Source organism: Gymnoscopelus braueri (assembly GCF_963280865.1).
Source record: "Gymnoscopelus braueri genome assembly, chromosome: 22".
Lineage (NCBI taxonomy): Eukaryota > Metazoa > Chordata > Actinopteri > Myctophiformes > Myctophidae > Gymnoscopelus > Gymnoscopelus braueri.
This window is the reverse complement of record NC_137624.1, coordinates 1,512,775-1,524,890: the sequence shown is the minus strand read 5'-3', so window position 1 is coordinate 1,524,890 and position 12,116 is coordinate 1,512,775. Positions and strand designations below refer to the sequence as shown.

Here is a 12,116-nt window from a genome sequence, read left to right as displayed (position 1 = left end):
CCTTCGGTAATGTCAAAATCAGTCCATATACAGTATGACCATGTTCACAGCCACCTACCTGATGATGCTTGTTGCTATGGAAACCATAACCAACACATCTGCTTATCACAGAGTTCACATGCCTTAATTACTTGATTCATTATTGTATTACTTCTTATTCTGTACATTACTTTTTACATTCATCAAATAATCTTCAAGCACATTTAATGTGTCTAATTGAAATGGTGTGTGTGTGTGTGTGTGTGTGTGTGCATGTGCGCGCGCGCTTTTCAGGGAGCTACATTTGAGGACAATGACAAAGCGTTCTATGAATCAGACGAGGAGAAACAGGAAGTGACATCATCAAAGCCGTACATGATGGACCCCGACCACAGACTGCTGCTGAGAAACACCAAACCTTTACTGCAAAGTAGAAACACTGCTGTGAGTGCACGCACGCACACACACACACATACTACAGCAATGTTTCCAAAACCTTTTTAGGTCGAGACCCAAAAGAGAAATGTGTGGGTCATCCCGGGACCCACACTAGTGAAAATAGCCGATCTACAAGCCCACAACGCGTCGTATCACGACGCATGCCGCTAGTATGTCACAGGGACTTACCTCCAATCCAACCCTTGATGCTGAGTGCCAAGGAGGGAGGCACGGGGTCCCATTTTTATAGTCTTTGGTATGACCCGGCCGAGGGACTGAACCTCGACTTTCCAATCTCAGGGCGGACACTCTAACAGTTAAGAGTCTAACTGCAGGGCTACACAAGGCACTTAACCTACATACTGTATGACGACCATTCAGACATACCTTGGTCATTTGTTCTCATGTTATTTAGATCGATGCTACTTTCATTGTTAACCTGGTATCCTATAGTTTCATTGTACAAATATAGTATATTGTTTGCTATGCTAGGTTCTTGGTTTACCTGTGATCCTAGTTTCTTGAGACACTACACTGTCACTCTGCATTCTATGTATGTAATGTAGAGTTTAGATTTCTGCCCGAGCCCGTCGGGACCCAACGGGTTGAGCCGGGGCCCGGGCTTGGCTGAAGTTGTCACATATTTGGCTGTACATTTATAGGCTACATTTCAATAGCAGCGCAGCCTAATAGCCCTTTACAAGCCTAGGGCACTAGGACCCATGAGCAACTGAAGTGCAGCTGCCGTCAGTTTGCAGCAAGCAGCAAAACAGACAGACGAGATGAGACAGTGTTGGAGTTACAGTAGATAAAGTTAACAGCCTTCGTTAACAGTCTTTCAGGAAGGAGCCTAAATCAAAATGTTTTCTACTGCCGTGTGGATTACCAGGTGTCTGTAACAACTACGATTTCAGATCAAAGCCTTTGTTCATAAACGAAAATGAATGAAACTTACTAGGAGCTACGAAGCGATCGATCGAGGCGGCCAGCAACATTGTATATAGAAGCATATGTTGAATGAATCCAACAGGAGTAAATGCAGTGCTGCAAGCAGCAGCTGTCAACAGTTTGTCACTAATGAATCAGCGCACCTCCTCCCATCAAGGGCATCGGGCATTCCAAATTAATGTTAAATCCAATCGATAACTGCCGAGTGGGACAGTCACTTTGAAAAACAGAATGAGCGCAACTGCTAGTTGTGAAAAGGTAGAATTGTTCATGAATAGCCTAGCCGATAATATTTAACTCTTTGACTGCGGACGACGCGATAACGCGTCAAGTGCTACTTTGTCCAGTTGGCCGTCGACGCGCTCGACGCGCTGGACGCGCGTTCATTGTTTAATCTCTGATTGCGCTATGCTGCTTAATATTCAATGTTATTCTCGAGTTCCACTTACTTCACGGACATCTGCATCCGGTTTCATGGCCTGGATTCCGTTTCCGGTTTTTGATTTTTTTCCCCAGTCATTTTCGTCCAAAATAGGTAAATAAACGGGTTTTCACACGGTATAACGGACAAACGGACAGCTTCTCTTCTATAATCTATGGTCTGGGTGACGATCAGTCATCGCCGTCGTGCATCACAACGTAATTTTCGCTGATCAAAACAATCTGGGTGACGTCACATCCGTTTTCATGTTTTTCCTTGTCTAATCTAGGTAAGTAGGGTGAGAGAGACCCAACGACATGATCAAGCTGTCATGTGCTGCACTCTAGTGGCGGATTTGTGCTGGGTCTTTACATTATGTGTCCTTAAATTATTTTCATGAGAAAATTTCAAAATATAAAAATAAAAAAACACGAAAATTGCTGGCACTGGGGGAGTACTTTATGAAAATACTCTGGCAGTCAAAGAGTTAATGAGGAGGAAAAGGCTGCTGCTGCTGTTCATAAAAATGTGGGGCTTTTGGCCGGGTCGGCACCAATTTGTCAATTATGTAACAGGCTTTTGGTCGGGCTCGGGTTGACGTTCTGTCGGGCTGGCTTGGGCCGGGCTCAATTATTTAAAGATTAAAGATAATTGTGCTTATTGTAAGTCGCTCTGGATAAGAGCGCCTGCAAAAATGCCTAAATTGTAAATGTCTCCGCCAGGCCGACGGCAGCGTCTAATTGCCTTGAAACGTCACATTGGCTTGTTATAGCGCCACCAGGAGGCCGATGTTTGCTAAACATCATCACGCAGATTGGCACACATTAACTCTATAGTCATGTCATCAAGGCGGACCTGACCAATTTTTAACACAATTCCTGCCTTACACGCATAAAGTCGTTCTATTAAATAGCGCACTTGCCCGCCAACACGCATAAAGTCGTTCTATTAAAAAGATTTGGCACGCTGTTTTAGGCACCGTAACACAGCTCTGGGATGATCCATCGTCAATCAAAGAAGTATGTGGATGTGACATCATTCCAAAAAACGTCACTTCCACCCGCCCTGCCGATGGGATTTTCAGAAAAACAGCTGTAACTCAGTTGCTGTTTTTTGCATTGAAAACCACTGCTAGCTCATTCAGTGCCACATGACGTCTAAGACGTCATGGCCTGTAGCGCCCTGAGCGCCACTTGACGTCTAAGACGTCATGAAAAAAAGGTTCAGAACCCAAGATATGATGATTTGAAGATTTGCTGCTCCATTCACTTCTTGTTTAACTTCTTACTGAAAAAGACTGTATCTCGGCTCCTAAGCACTTTTTTTTACAATGAATTTTGGCTGTGGCACTCAGAACCAAACTGCCATAAATAAGCATGGCACTGAAAGAGTTAAAAGCAAAGATTTGAGTTACAAATATTTCCTTTAAAATATATATATATTCAAAGATTTACACACATTGTCAAGATTTAAAAATAGCAGATCTACAAGCTCATAGCGCCGCACTCGGTGCCGTGCTATGAGCTTGTATATCTGCTATTTTTGAATAGCCAAAGAAATCTTAAAATGACACAGATGCGTTCCCGGTGTTAAAGGGTTAAAGGAGAATTTTGCCCTAGCCGTCCCTTACATTTATTTGAGGTCGTTATCTCATCATAAGTGTGGTCCGGGACCCCCAGCTCATAACGAGCGATGTTATGATTTCGGGGACCCCGCCCCCCCGCAGCTCAGAACGGGAGTTTTTAGTTCTTGGCTAAATCCAGTTATTTCTGTCGCTCGAAAATATTTTTTTCTTGTAAATATATGTAGTGTGATACTTCCGCCCGCCATTGGTCCGGACGGAAGGCGGAAGTATCGCGAGATGAGATTTCAAACGTGATTTCAATAAAACAGATTTGTAAACGGTAATGGCGGCGCCCGTGTAGCAATAGCATAGCACCGACATCAGACGGACCGCACACTACATATAATACAAGAAAAAACTATTTTCGAGGACAGAAATACGGATTTAGCCAAGAACTAAACCGAAATCATAACATTGCTCGTTATGAACCTCAAATAAAGGTAAGGAAAAGCCAAGGGCGAAATTCTCCTTTTAATAGCCGATTGAAACACAGACAATATCAAGTGCAGTGCGGTGTCTGAACACCATGGAGGTTTTCTCTAGCAGTGAAACGCAAACCGCAAGAAAACATATAGTGGGCTAAAGCACCCAGGAACGTCATCTGTGTGGAAGGAACAGCCGCCCAGCATCCAGAATGCATCTCAACTCTATCACCCAGGAGGTCTCAAGGTCTCTGTCACCATATAGTGGCAGGAGGACAAATGTCCCCAAATGAAAGTGTTGATTAAAATGGTGCCTGCTGTTTTTTACCAGAGGAAACTCGGTGGGCATCTTCAATCTTCATAGATGCATAGACGGGTCTATGTCTGACTCGCACTATACAAGTCATATAGAAACATTGTATTGGAAAAATTACATCCACGTTCACGAGTGACTTCCGAGAAGTGAAGGCAAATGTTTTCTTTTGTTTTTGTTTATCAGTATGGGTCGTATCACAAAAAAAACTAAAGAAAATCTAAACAAAAGTGCACCTTGCGACCGAGCCGTCTTGAGGAGGGTCTGTGATTGTGTGTGTATGTGTCTGGGGCCACATCCACACGGAGACGATTTTAGGTGAAACCGCATAAGTTTTTAATCGTTTACACGTTTCGTCCACACAGAGCCGGCGTTTTGGGTGCCCGAAAACGCACATTTTTTAAACCGGGTCCCAGAGTGAATAAATCTGAAAACGCCACCCTTGCGTCTCCGTGTGTACAACCAAATACGCATCTTTCCTGAACCGATGACGCTGTACCTCCACCTCTCGCTTAACCCGCATGCGCCGAGCAAAGTACTCCTATATTTTACTTAAGTAAAAGTAGCAATACCACAATATAAAAATACTCTGTTACAAGTAAAAGGCCTGTGCTCAAAATGTTACTTGAGTTCAATCAAAGTAAAAGTACAAAAGTATTGGCATCAAAATATACTTAAAGTACTGAAATGTTTGAAAATAGATGATCTACAAGCTCACAATGCGTCGCGATGCGCGTTGTGAGCTTGTAGATCAGCTATTTTCAAATAGTCTATGTAAAATAGGGCAAATAATGTATGTTTTATAATGTAATGATTTATATCTGTAAAGTAACTAGTAACTAAAGCGTTCAAATAATTGTAGTGGAGTAAAAGTACAAAGTGGAGTAGAAGTAAAAGTATTGAAAATTGGAAATACTCGAGTAAAGTAAAAAATACCTAAAAATTGTACTTAAGTACAGTACTTGAGTAAATGCACTTAGTTACTTTCCACCACAGCACCACCCACAGGCCGGACATATATACTACAGCGTTTTCAGTTTGTGGTGTTTTCAGTGGTTTCGTGTGGACACACACATTTCTTGAGACGATTCCGTGTGTACAGTAAACTTTTTATAAACGTCTCCGTGTGGATGTGGCCTGGGTCTGGGGACTGGACCTATCGGTGCCAAATGCCATTATGCACACTGCCAATAAGCACAGTTTATTTTTTTACAACTTTTATATTTCACAATGGAAGTCCATGCCAGTCGAATCGGGCTGAAACATAGCCCAAATATGGACATGACTGATGTCACAGTGCTGACGTCATAGTAGTGATGTCATAGATGACTGGCGTTGCACTGAAGCCTGGCCACATGAAGGCTGAGATCCACTGAGACGCCTCATTGTTATTACACTCTTTGTAGTCAGGGGATATTAGCAGAAAGATTTCCAATCTTGGAATAAATTCCTTACCAAAAAAAATCTTCACCAATGTGTTTGTAAAGGTGTCTAGTAACACATCTCACAAAGACTGAAATTCAGTTTCACTAGGAGAATTTTTGACAGCTGCTGAAAGTTGGGGTACCCACCATTTCCCTGCATTTCCATGCAGGGCAAAAACAAATCTAATTTTAATTCTGTTTTAAGTAGCATGTGAGGGGTCAAACTAGGGTGTTTTTATGATTCTGAATCCATTGCAAGCATTTGTTTTGCACCAAAACCACTCCTTGGGCTAAAAACAGCCCAATCTCAATGGGCTTTTTACACAAAAAGTATACCTGGACAAGGATGACTATGGCCGTTTTTAGCCCAAGGAGTGGTTTTGGTGCAAAACAAATGCTTGCAATGGATTCAAAATCATAAAAACACCCTAGTTTGACCCCTAACATGCTACTTAAAACAGAATTCAAATTAGATTTTTTTGCCCTGCATGGAAATGCAGGGAAATGGTGGGTACCCCAACTTTCAGCAGCTGTCAAAAATTCTCCTAGGGAAACTGAATTTCAGTCTTTGTGAGATGTGTTACTAGACACCTTTACAAACACATTGGTGAAGATTTTTTTTGGTAAGGAATTTATTCCAAGATTGGAAATCTTTCTGCTAATATCCCCTGACTATTGGTGTAGTTATTACATTTAATATTCATCACTCTCCTGCCTTCATCTGTCGGTTGGAACCCTCATATGTTCAAAACTGTTGAAAAAATCCTGTGTTCCAATGGATCCAATATTATTCTTATTCTTATTAATACTTTTATTGGTTCAATATTTATAAAACCCACACACACACTTTACCACACAAAATATAGCTTTTCTACAAGCTACGATCTAAGCATTGTGACACGCTGTGAGCTTGTAGATCTTCTATTTTTGAATAGCCAATGTATGAATGGATAAAGTGGTTCAAATGATTGTGATGCTGTATTAACACATTTTGCTGGGGACCCCCCTGGAACGCCTCCAAGGACCCCTGGAGGTCCCCGCACCCCACTTAGAGAACCACTGTATTAATGTCCACATTGTGATGCATATTAATGTGTATATATATATATTTTATCAGGTGGTGATGGCTGTGGCCCAGCTCTACTGGCATCTGGCTCCTAAGCATGAAGTCAGTATCGTCACCAAGTCTCTGGTTCGACTGCTGAGAAGCCACAGGTACACGGCGTCACAACGCTCTGTTTGTCTCCCAAGGCCTTAGTAGGGGTGTGATCACTAAACCAGGGGTCTTCAACATGTTTCAGGCCAAGTAGCTGAGAGAGCGATGAAGCAGGGACCCCCCCCCCCCCCCCACTACATATTGGATTCATGTTAATTGTGTGTTTTCAGACATTTAACGACTTAAACCCTCAATACTTTGTAAACTTGACCTTTGGTTCGGTACTTGGTCTGCTCTTTTTTCCCTCTACACCAAACCTCTTTAGCGATTTAGCCGATCTACAAGCTCACAATGCGTCACAGACGTGTTGTGAGCTTGTAGATCTGGTATTTTTCGCTAATGTTCCCCCCAGAAGAGGAATGCGAGGGTTCAAGTGGTTTATGTAAAAAAAAAAAAAAAACTATCACAGAAACATTTGCCGGCCTCTCTGCAGTATCTCTGTGGACCCCCTGTTGAAGACCCCTGCACTAAACAACACAACAATGATCCATACCATTCATGTAGTAAAGTTGAAGTCACCGACTGCGTTTACATGGACACTATTTACTATCCATTCAGAATGAAATCATTCCAATCAGAGATCTATCTATATCCTTTTGTCTTCACAGAGAAGTACAGTACATTGTGTTGCAGAATATCGCAACTATGTCTATTCAGCGCAAGGTAAGAATCTACCGGGTTATTAAAAAACACAAGGACCCATATACACATTTATTTAATTCTCACGCACACACACACACACACGCACACACACACAGTGAAAAATGCCTAATACTAATTTTGACTCATTTCCAACTAGGGGATGTTTGAACCATACATGAAGAGTTTTTATGTGAGATCCACAGACGCCACCCATATCAAACAACTGAAGGTAACTGTAGCTGTTTAAATGGGGGGGGGCGGGGTCGATATGACTTCAAATCAATCTCACGATTATTTAAAACTTTTGCCTTGATTACGATTAATGAATGATTACAAAAAAAAAACTATCCTTGTTGTGAAAATAGCCGATATTTTTGCTTAATTGCTAAGCCCTAGTATATATATATATATATTCTATTTTAGTTTTTGGTATGACAAGGTTGTGCAAACAAACTGCCACTGTGCACAGGGAATGTACAGTAAAATACTTTTGTGTTTTTGTAGCTGGAAATCCTGACCAACCTGGGTAATGAGGCCAATATCTCCACAGTCCTCAGAGAATTCCAGGTTTGTCTCATTTCTGCTCATACTTGAATTTGGATATTTCACTTTCAATCATGTTTGGGATCATTTTAACGTAGACTCAGTCTATTCAGTATTTAGATATTTGATATTAATTTTATCAGACACGCCCCCTTCCTATACAAACCCATTGTAACTTCAAACTCTATTTGAAACATGATATATTCACCAAAAACACCCGTCCTTGGTTCTGGTGACTGATATTGTCCTCCTAATACGGGAGCTGCCGTGTTTTATCAATTAACATTTCGTTATTTTTTTTACCAGGTGCTCGAAGAGCGCCTGAGTCTACAAACACTCAGACTAATCATCATCATTCGACACCTAGTCGCCACCTATTCATCATTGGCTGTCATGGCTGTCCTTCACTCCTTTAAGCCAATGGGGAGACGGCCCGTCCTCCGCAGTAACCGCCCTCCGCTCCCCCCATTCATTTCACACTGCAACAGTTACAGACAGTGCAAGTTGCACTGCTGCCTCAGGCAACATAGTTAGCCTAAATGCTAGTGTGCTTCATTAGACCTAGTTTGGCTATTAACTCTTTCAGTGCCAATGAAATAAAAAAAAATATTGCGAACTTTGCCAGAATTATTTTTTTGTTTTTTCAAAGAAAAGAAAAAGTGCTTAGGAAGCGAGATACAGCCTTTTTCAGTTTTAGATTAAACAAAGAGTGGATGGAGCTGCAAATCTTCAGATAATAATATCTTGGGTTCTGAACACTTTTTTCAACAAAAAAAAAATAAAACTTTTTTTTCAAATTTTTTTTTAAACTCGGGATTTCTCGTTCTGGCACTGAGGGTATAACCCAAAAACTCGGGATAACTCGGGGTCTGGCACTGAGAGAGTTAAGTTATTATTTGTCCATGTTCACACTGACTTCAATCTTCGCTATTGTTGGGAAGACCCGTGTGGTGTCTAAAAATGTTGCCACCACTTATATAAAAAAAACATTATTAGCGTTTACCGTCGCATATTGTGTTGCCAGGTTTGGCGAGAAACAAGTAATCCGAAAAACAAGTAATCAGGTCTATGAAAACAAACACACACACACACGCGCACACACACACACACACACACACACACACACACACACACACACACACACACACACACACACACACACACACACACACACACACACACACAGAGCACCTGGTAGAATATGACTTTTGTCATTTCGTTCTTGTTTTTTATCGTATTTTCTTTTTTTTCAAAAAATACAATAAAGAAAAGAAAAAGTAATTGAAAAAACACACCCCCTCACACATTAGAAGGCCAATATCAGTTTGAAAGTTAAATATCCCTTTAAACATTTAACGGTAGGGTAAGTGAATGTAAAGTGAATGGCCGGGGTGCCGGGGTTCAAGCGGTTCACTTGGTGTCGTGTTGTTTTCAGACCTACGTTAAAAGTCAGGACAAGGCGTTTGCAGCGGCCACCATCCAGGCCATCGGACGATGTGCCACCAACATCAGTGAGGTGACAGACACCTGTCTGAACGGACTGGTGCTGCTGCTGTCCAACAGAGACGGTAATGTCTGAACATTTATCACATTTTTAACCCATTAAGACCTGAAGCCGATTCTACAAATGCCTTCCAAGTTCTCAAACAATTTTGTGTCAAGGACCCACAAATTGATATGTATTTGGCTGCGTACCCCCCTATCAGATTTTTTATTTGCCTGGGACACCCATAAAAGAAGATTTGTGTTTAAAACAAATCTAAATTATTCAACACTTTCAAGATTATTTTTTTTCCCCCCAAAGAAATAGCAGATGTACAAGCTTGCAGTACGGCACAAAGTGAAACGCTGTGAGCTTGTATATATGCCATTTTTGAGAACCACTGTTTTAAATCCTAAGAACTTAATCCGAAAAATTTTGCTATCTACAGTATATGGCTAAAATCTAAGGTTAATAAAAATACAATAGTACAATCTTGAACTATCAATTGTAAGCAGTGGCGGGCTTCATGAAATTGGTGCTCCTCGCCAATGCTCATTATAAGATGACTCTCTTTCAAGATGCAAGACGTTTTTATTTGTCACTGACTTATACAGGTACAAGCAGCGAAATGTTGTTGGGACTTGTCCTGCAGATTGTGCTACATATAACGATATATATTAAAGCAAGAAAATAAAAAATAGAATGAATAAAAAAAAAATGTTATATGCAAATATACGTTTGTACCCTGGCCTGTACAGAGACCATTGTTGCAGAGTGTTTTACATGTGGTAACATTTGTACCCTGTACAGAGACCGTTGTTGCAGAGAGTGTGTTTTACATGTGGTAACAGTTGTACCCTCTACAGAGACCGTTGTTGCAGAGAGTGTGTTTTACATGTGGTAACATTTGTACCCTCTACAGAGACCGTTGTTGCAGAGAGTGTGTTTTACATGTGGTAACAGTTGTACCCTCTACAGAGACCGTTGTTATAGTGTTTTACATGTGGTAACATTTGTACCCTGTACAGAGACCGTTGTTGCAGAGTGTGTTTTACATGTAGTAACATTTGTACCCTGTACAGAGACCGTTGTTATAGTGTGTTTTACATGTGGTAACGTATGTACCCTGTACAGAGACCGTTGTTGCAGAGTGTGTTTTACATGTGGTAACATTTTTACCCTGTACAGACAGGGTCCCCACGGTCATGAAATTCCTGGAAATATTTTGAAATAAAAATTTTAAAAATCCAGTACTGGAAAAGGTTTGAAATTGATCAAAGGTCCTGGAATTTATCAAGGGTCCTGGAAAAATATTTGGCTATGCATTGTTTTTGGCTATTGATTTTTTTTAAAGGGTCTACACCATGAAAATCACTTTTTTCTTGGTTTTTTGTATTTTTTGGGGTCCCCAGTGTCTCTTATACCCCCAAAAAATTTTTTTTTTTAATTCAGTCATTCCTTCTCATTTCATGGATTTCCAGAATGGGCGTGTCTGAACAGGCGATCTCAGAATGGAAATGTTTATGATGTCATAAACATTAACACATCCACCGCCAAGAACGTAGTCCTACGGTCCGTTAAATCCAACTGTTAACACATTGACCGCCAGAGGTTAATCTCATAATGTACTCACCAGTGCCAACGTTTTATTGTTGTTTTTTGTTTTTTTCACGTTGCCATAGATCTTGTTAAAATCCTTAAGATTGAGCTGTGCACTGTTTGTAAACATCGCGGACATCTCCCTGCGTCTACCAGTCCAAACCACGTGTCAAACGGAGCCGCCATGTTTGAGTTCTGATCGTTTATGTTAACATGGGAAATGCGAGGATGAAAAACTACATGTTTACAGGGGCTTTTACAGGGGTTTGTGTGTACGACTTAGAATGGAGACAGACGGGAAACAAAAAACGTGATCGCACTTCCGGTCGACATCGGGTGGTGTTACACTGAAAATGGTCCCCCTAGAAAATTAAAAAAAAAAAAAAATTCGAAAAAAAGGAAAAAGCACCACAGCCCGTAGGCTACGGGATTGGCGCTTAACCGTTGGATTTAACGGCCCGTAGAACTACGGGCCCGGCGGTAAATGTGTTAAGCGCCGAAACCGTAGTCCTACGGTCCGGGTGTTTTTTCCTTTTTTTCGATTTTTTATTTTTTTTTCAATTTTCTAGGGGGACCATTTTCAGTGTAACACCACTGGAAGTCGACCGGAAGTGCGATCCTGTTTTTTGTTTCCCGTCGGCCTCCATTCTAAGTCGTACACTAAAAGCCCTGTAAAACCTATGTAGTTTTTCATCCTCGCATTTCCCATGTTAACATAAACGGTCAGAACTCAAACATGGCGGCTCCGTTTGACACGCGGTCTCGACGAGTAGATACCAGGACATGTTTACGTTGTTTACAAACGGTGGATCGCGCAATCTAAAGGATTTTAACGGGGCCTATGGCGACCTGAAAAAAACAAAAAACAACAATAAAACCTTGGCACTGGTGAGCATAGATATATATATAAAGGCTAGATGACTCACCCGTGCTGCTGGCCAATGGAGTACGACGTTGCCACATGGCGGCCATCTTGAAACAGTCATTCATAACATTATGTCTATGGTGCATATACTTTAAAATAACCATAGCGTGCTCAATTTTCATCTGATTTTCAAACGGTT

The 12,116-nt window shown here is 41.2% G+C and overlaps 1 protein-coding gene across 2 annotated transcripts in view; it reads left to right on the top strand.

Moving 5' to 3' along the window:
* The window catches only part of ap3b1a (adaptor related protein complex 3 subunit beta 1a), a 141,895-nt gene that overhangs the window by 45,343 nt on the left and 84,436 nt on the right, over window positions 1-12,116 (top strand). For both annotated transcript variants that reach the window (XM_080420082.1, XM_080420083.1), the window contains exons 8-13: window positions 274-423; window positions 6,687-6,784; window positions 7,394-7,448; window positions 7,585-7,656; window positions 7,932-7,994; window positions 9,406-9,538. In XM_080420082.1, the coding sequence (XP_080276208.1) occupies window positions 274-423; window positions 6,687-6,784; window positions 7,394-7,448; window positions 7,585-7,656; window positions 7,932-7,994; window positions 9,406-9,538 (571 nt within the window). The remainder of the gene's footprint in view (window positions 1-273; window positions 424-6,686; window positions 6,785-7,393; window positions 7,449-7,584; window positions 7,657-7,931; window positions 7,995-9,405; window positions 9,539-12,116) is intronic.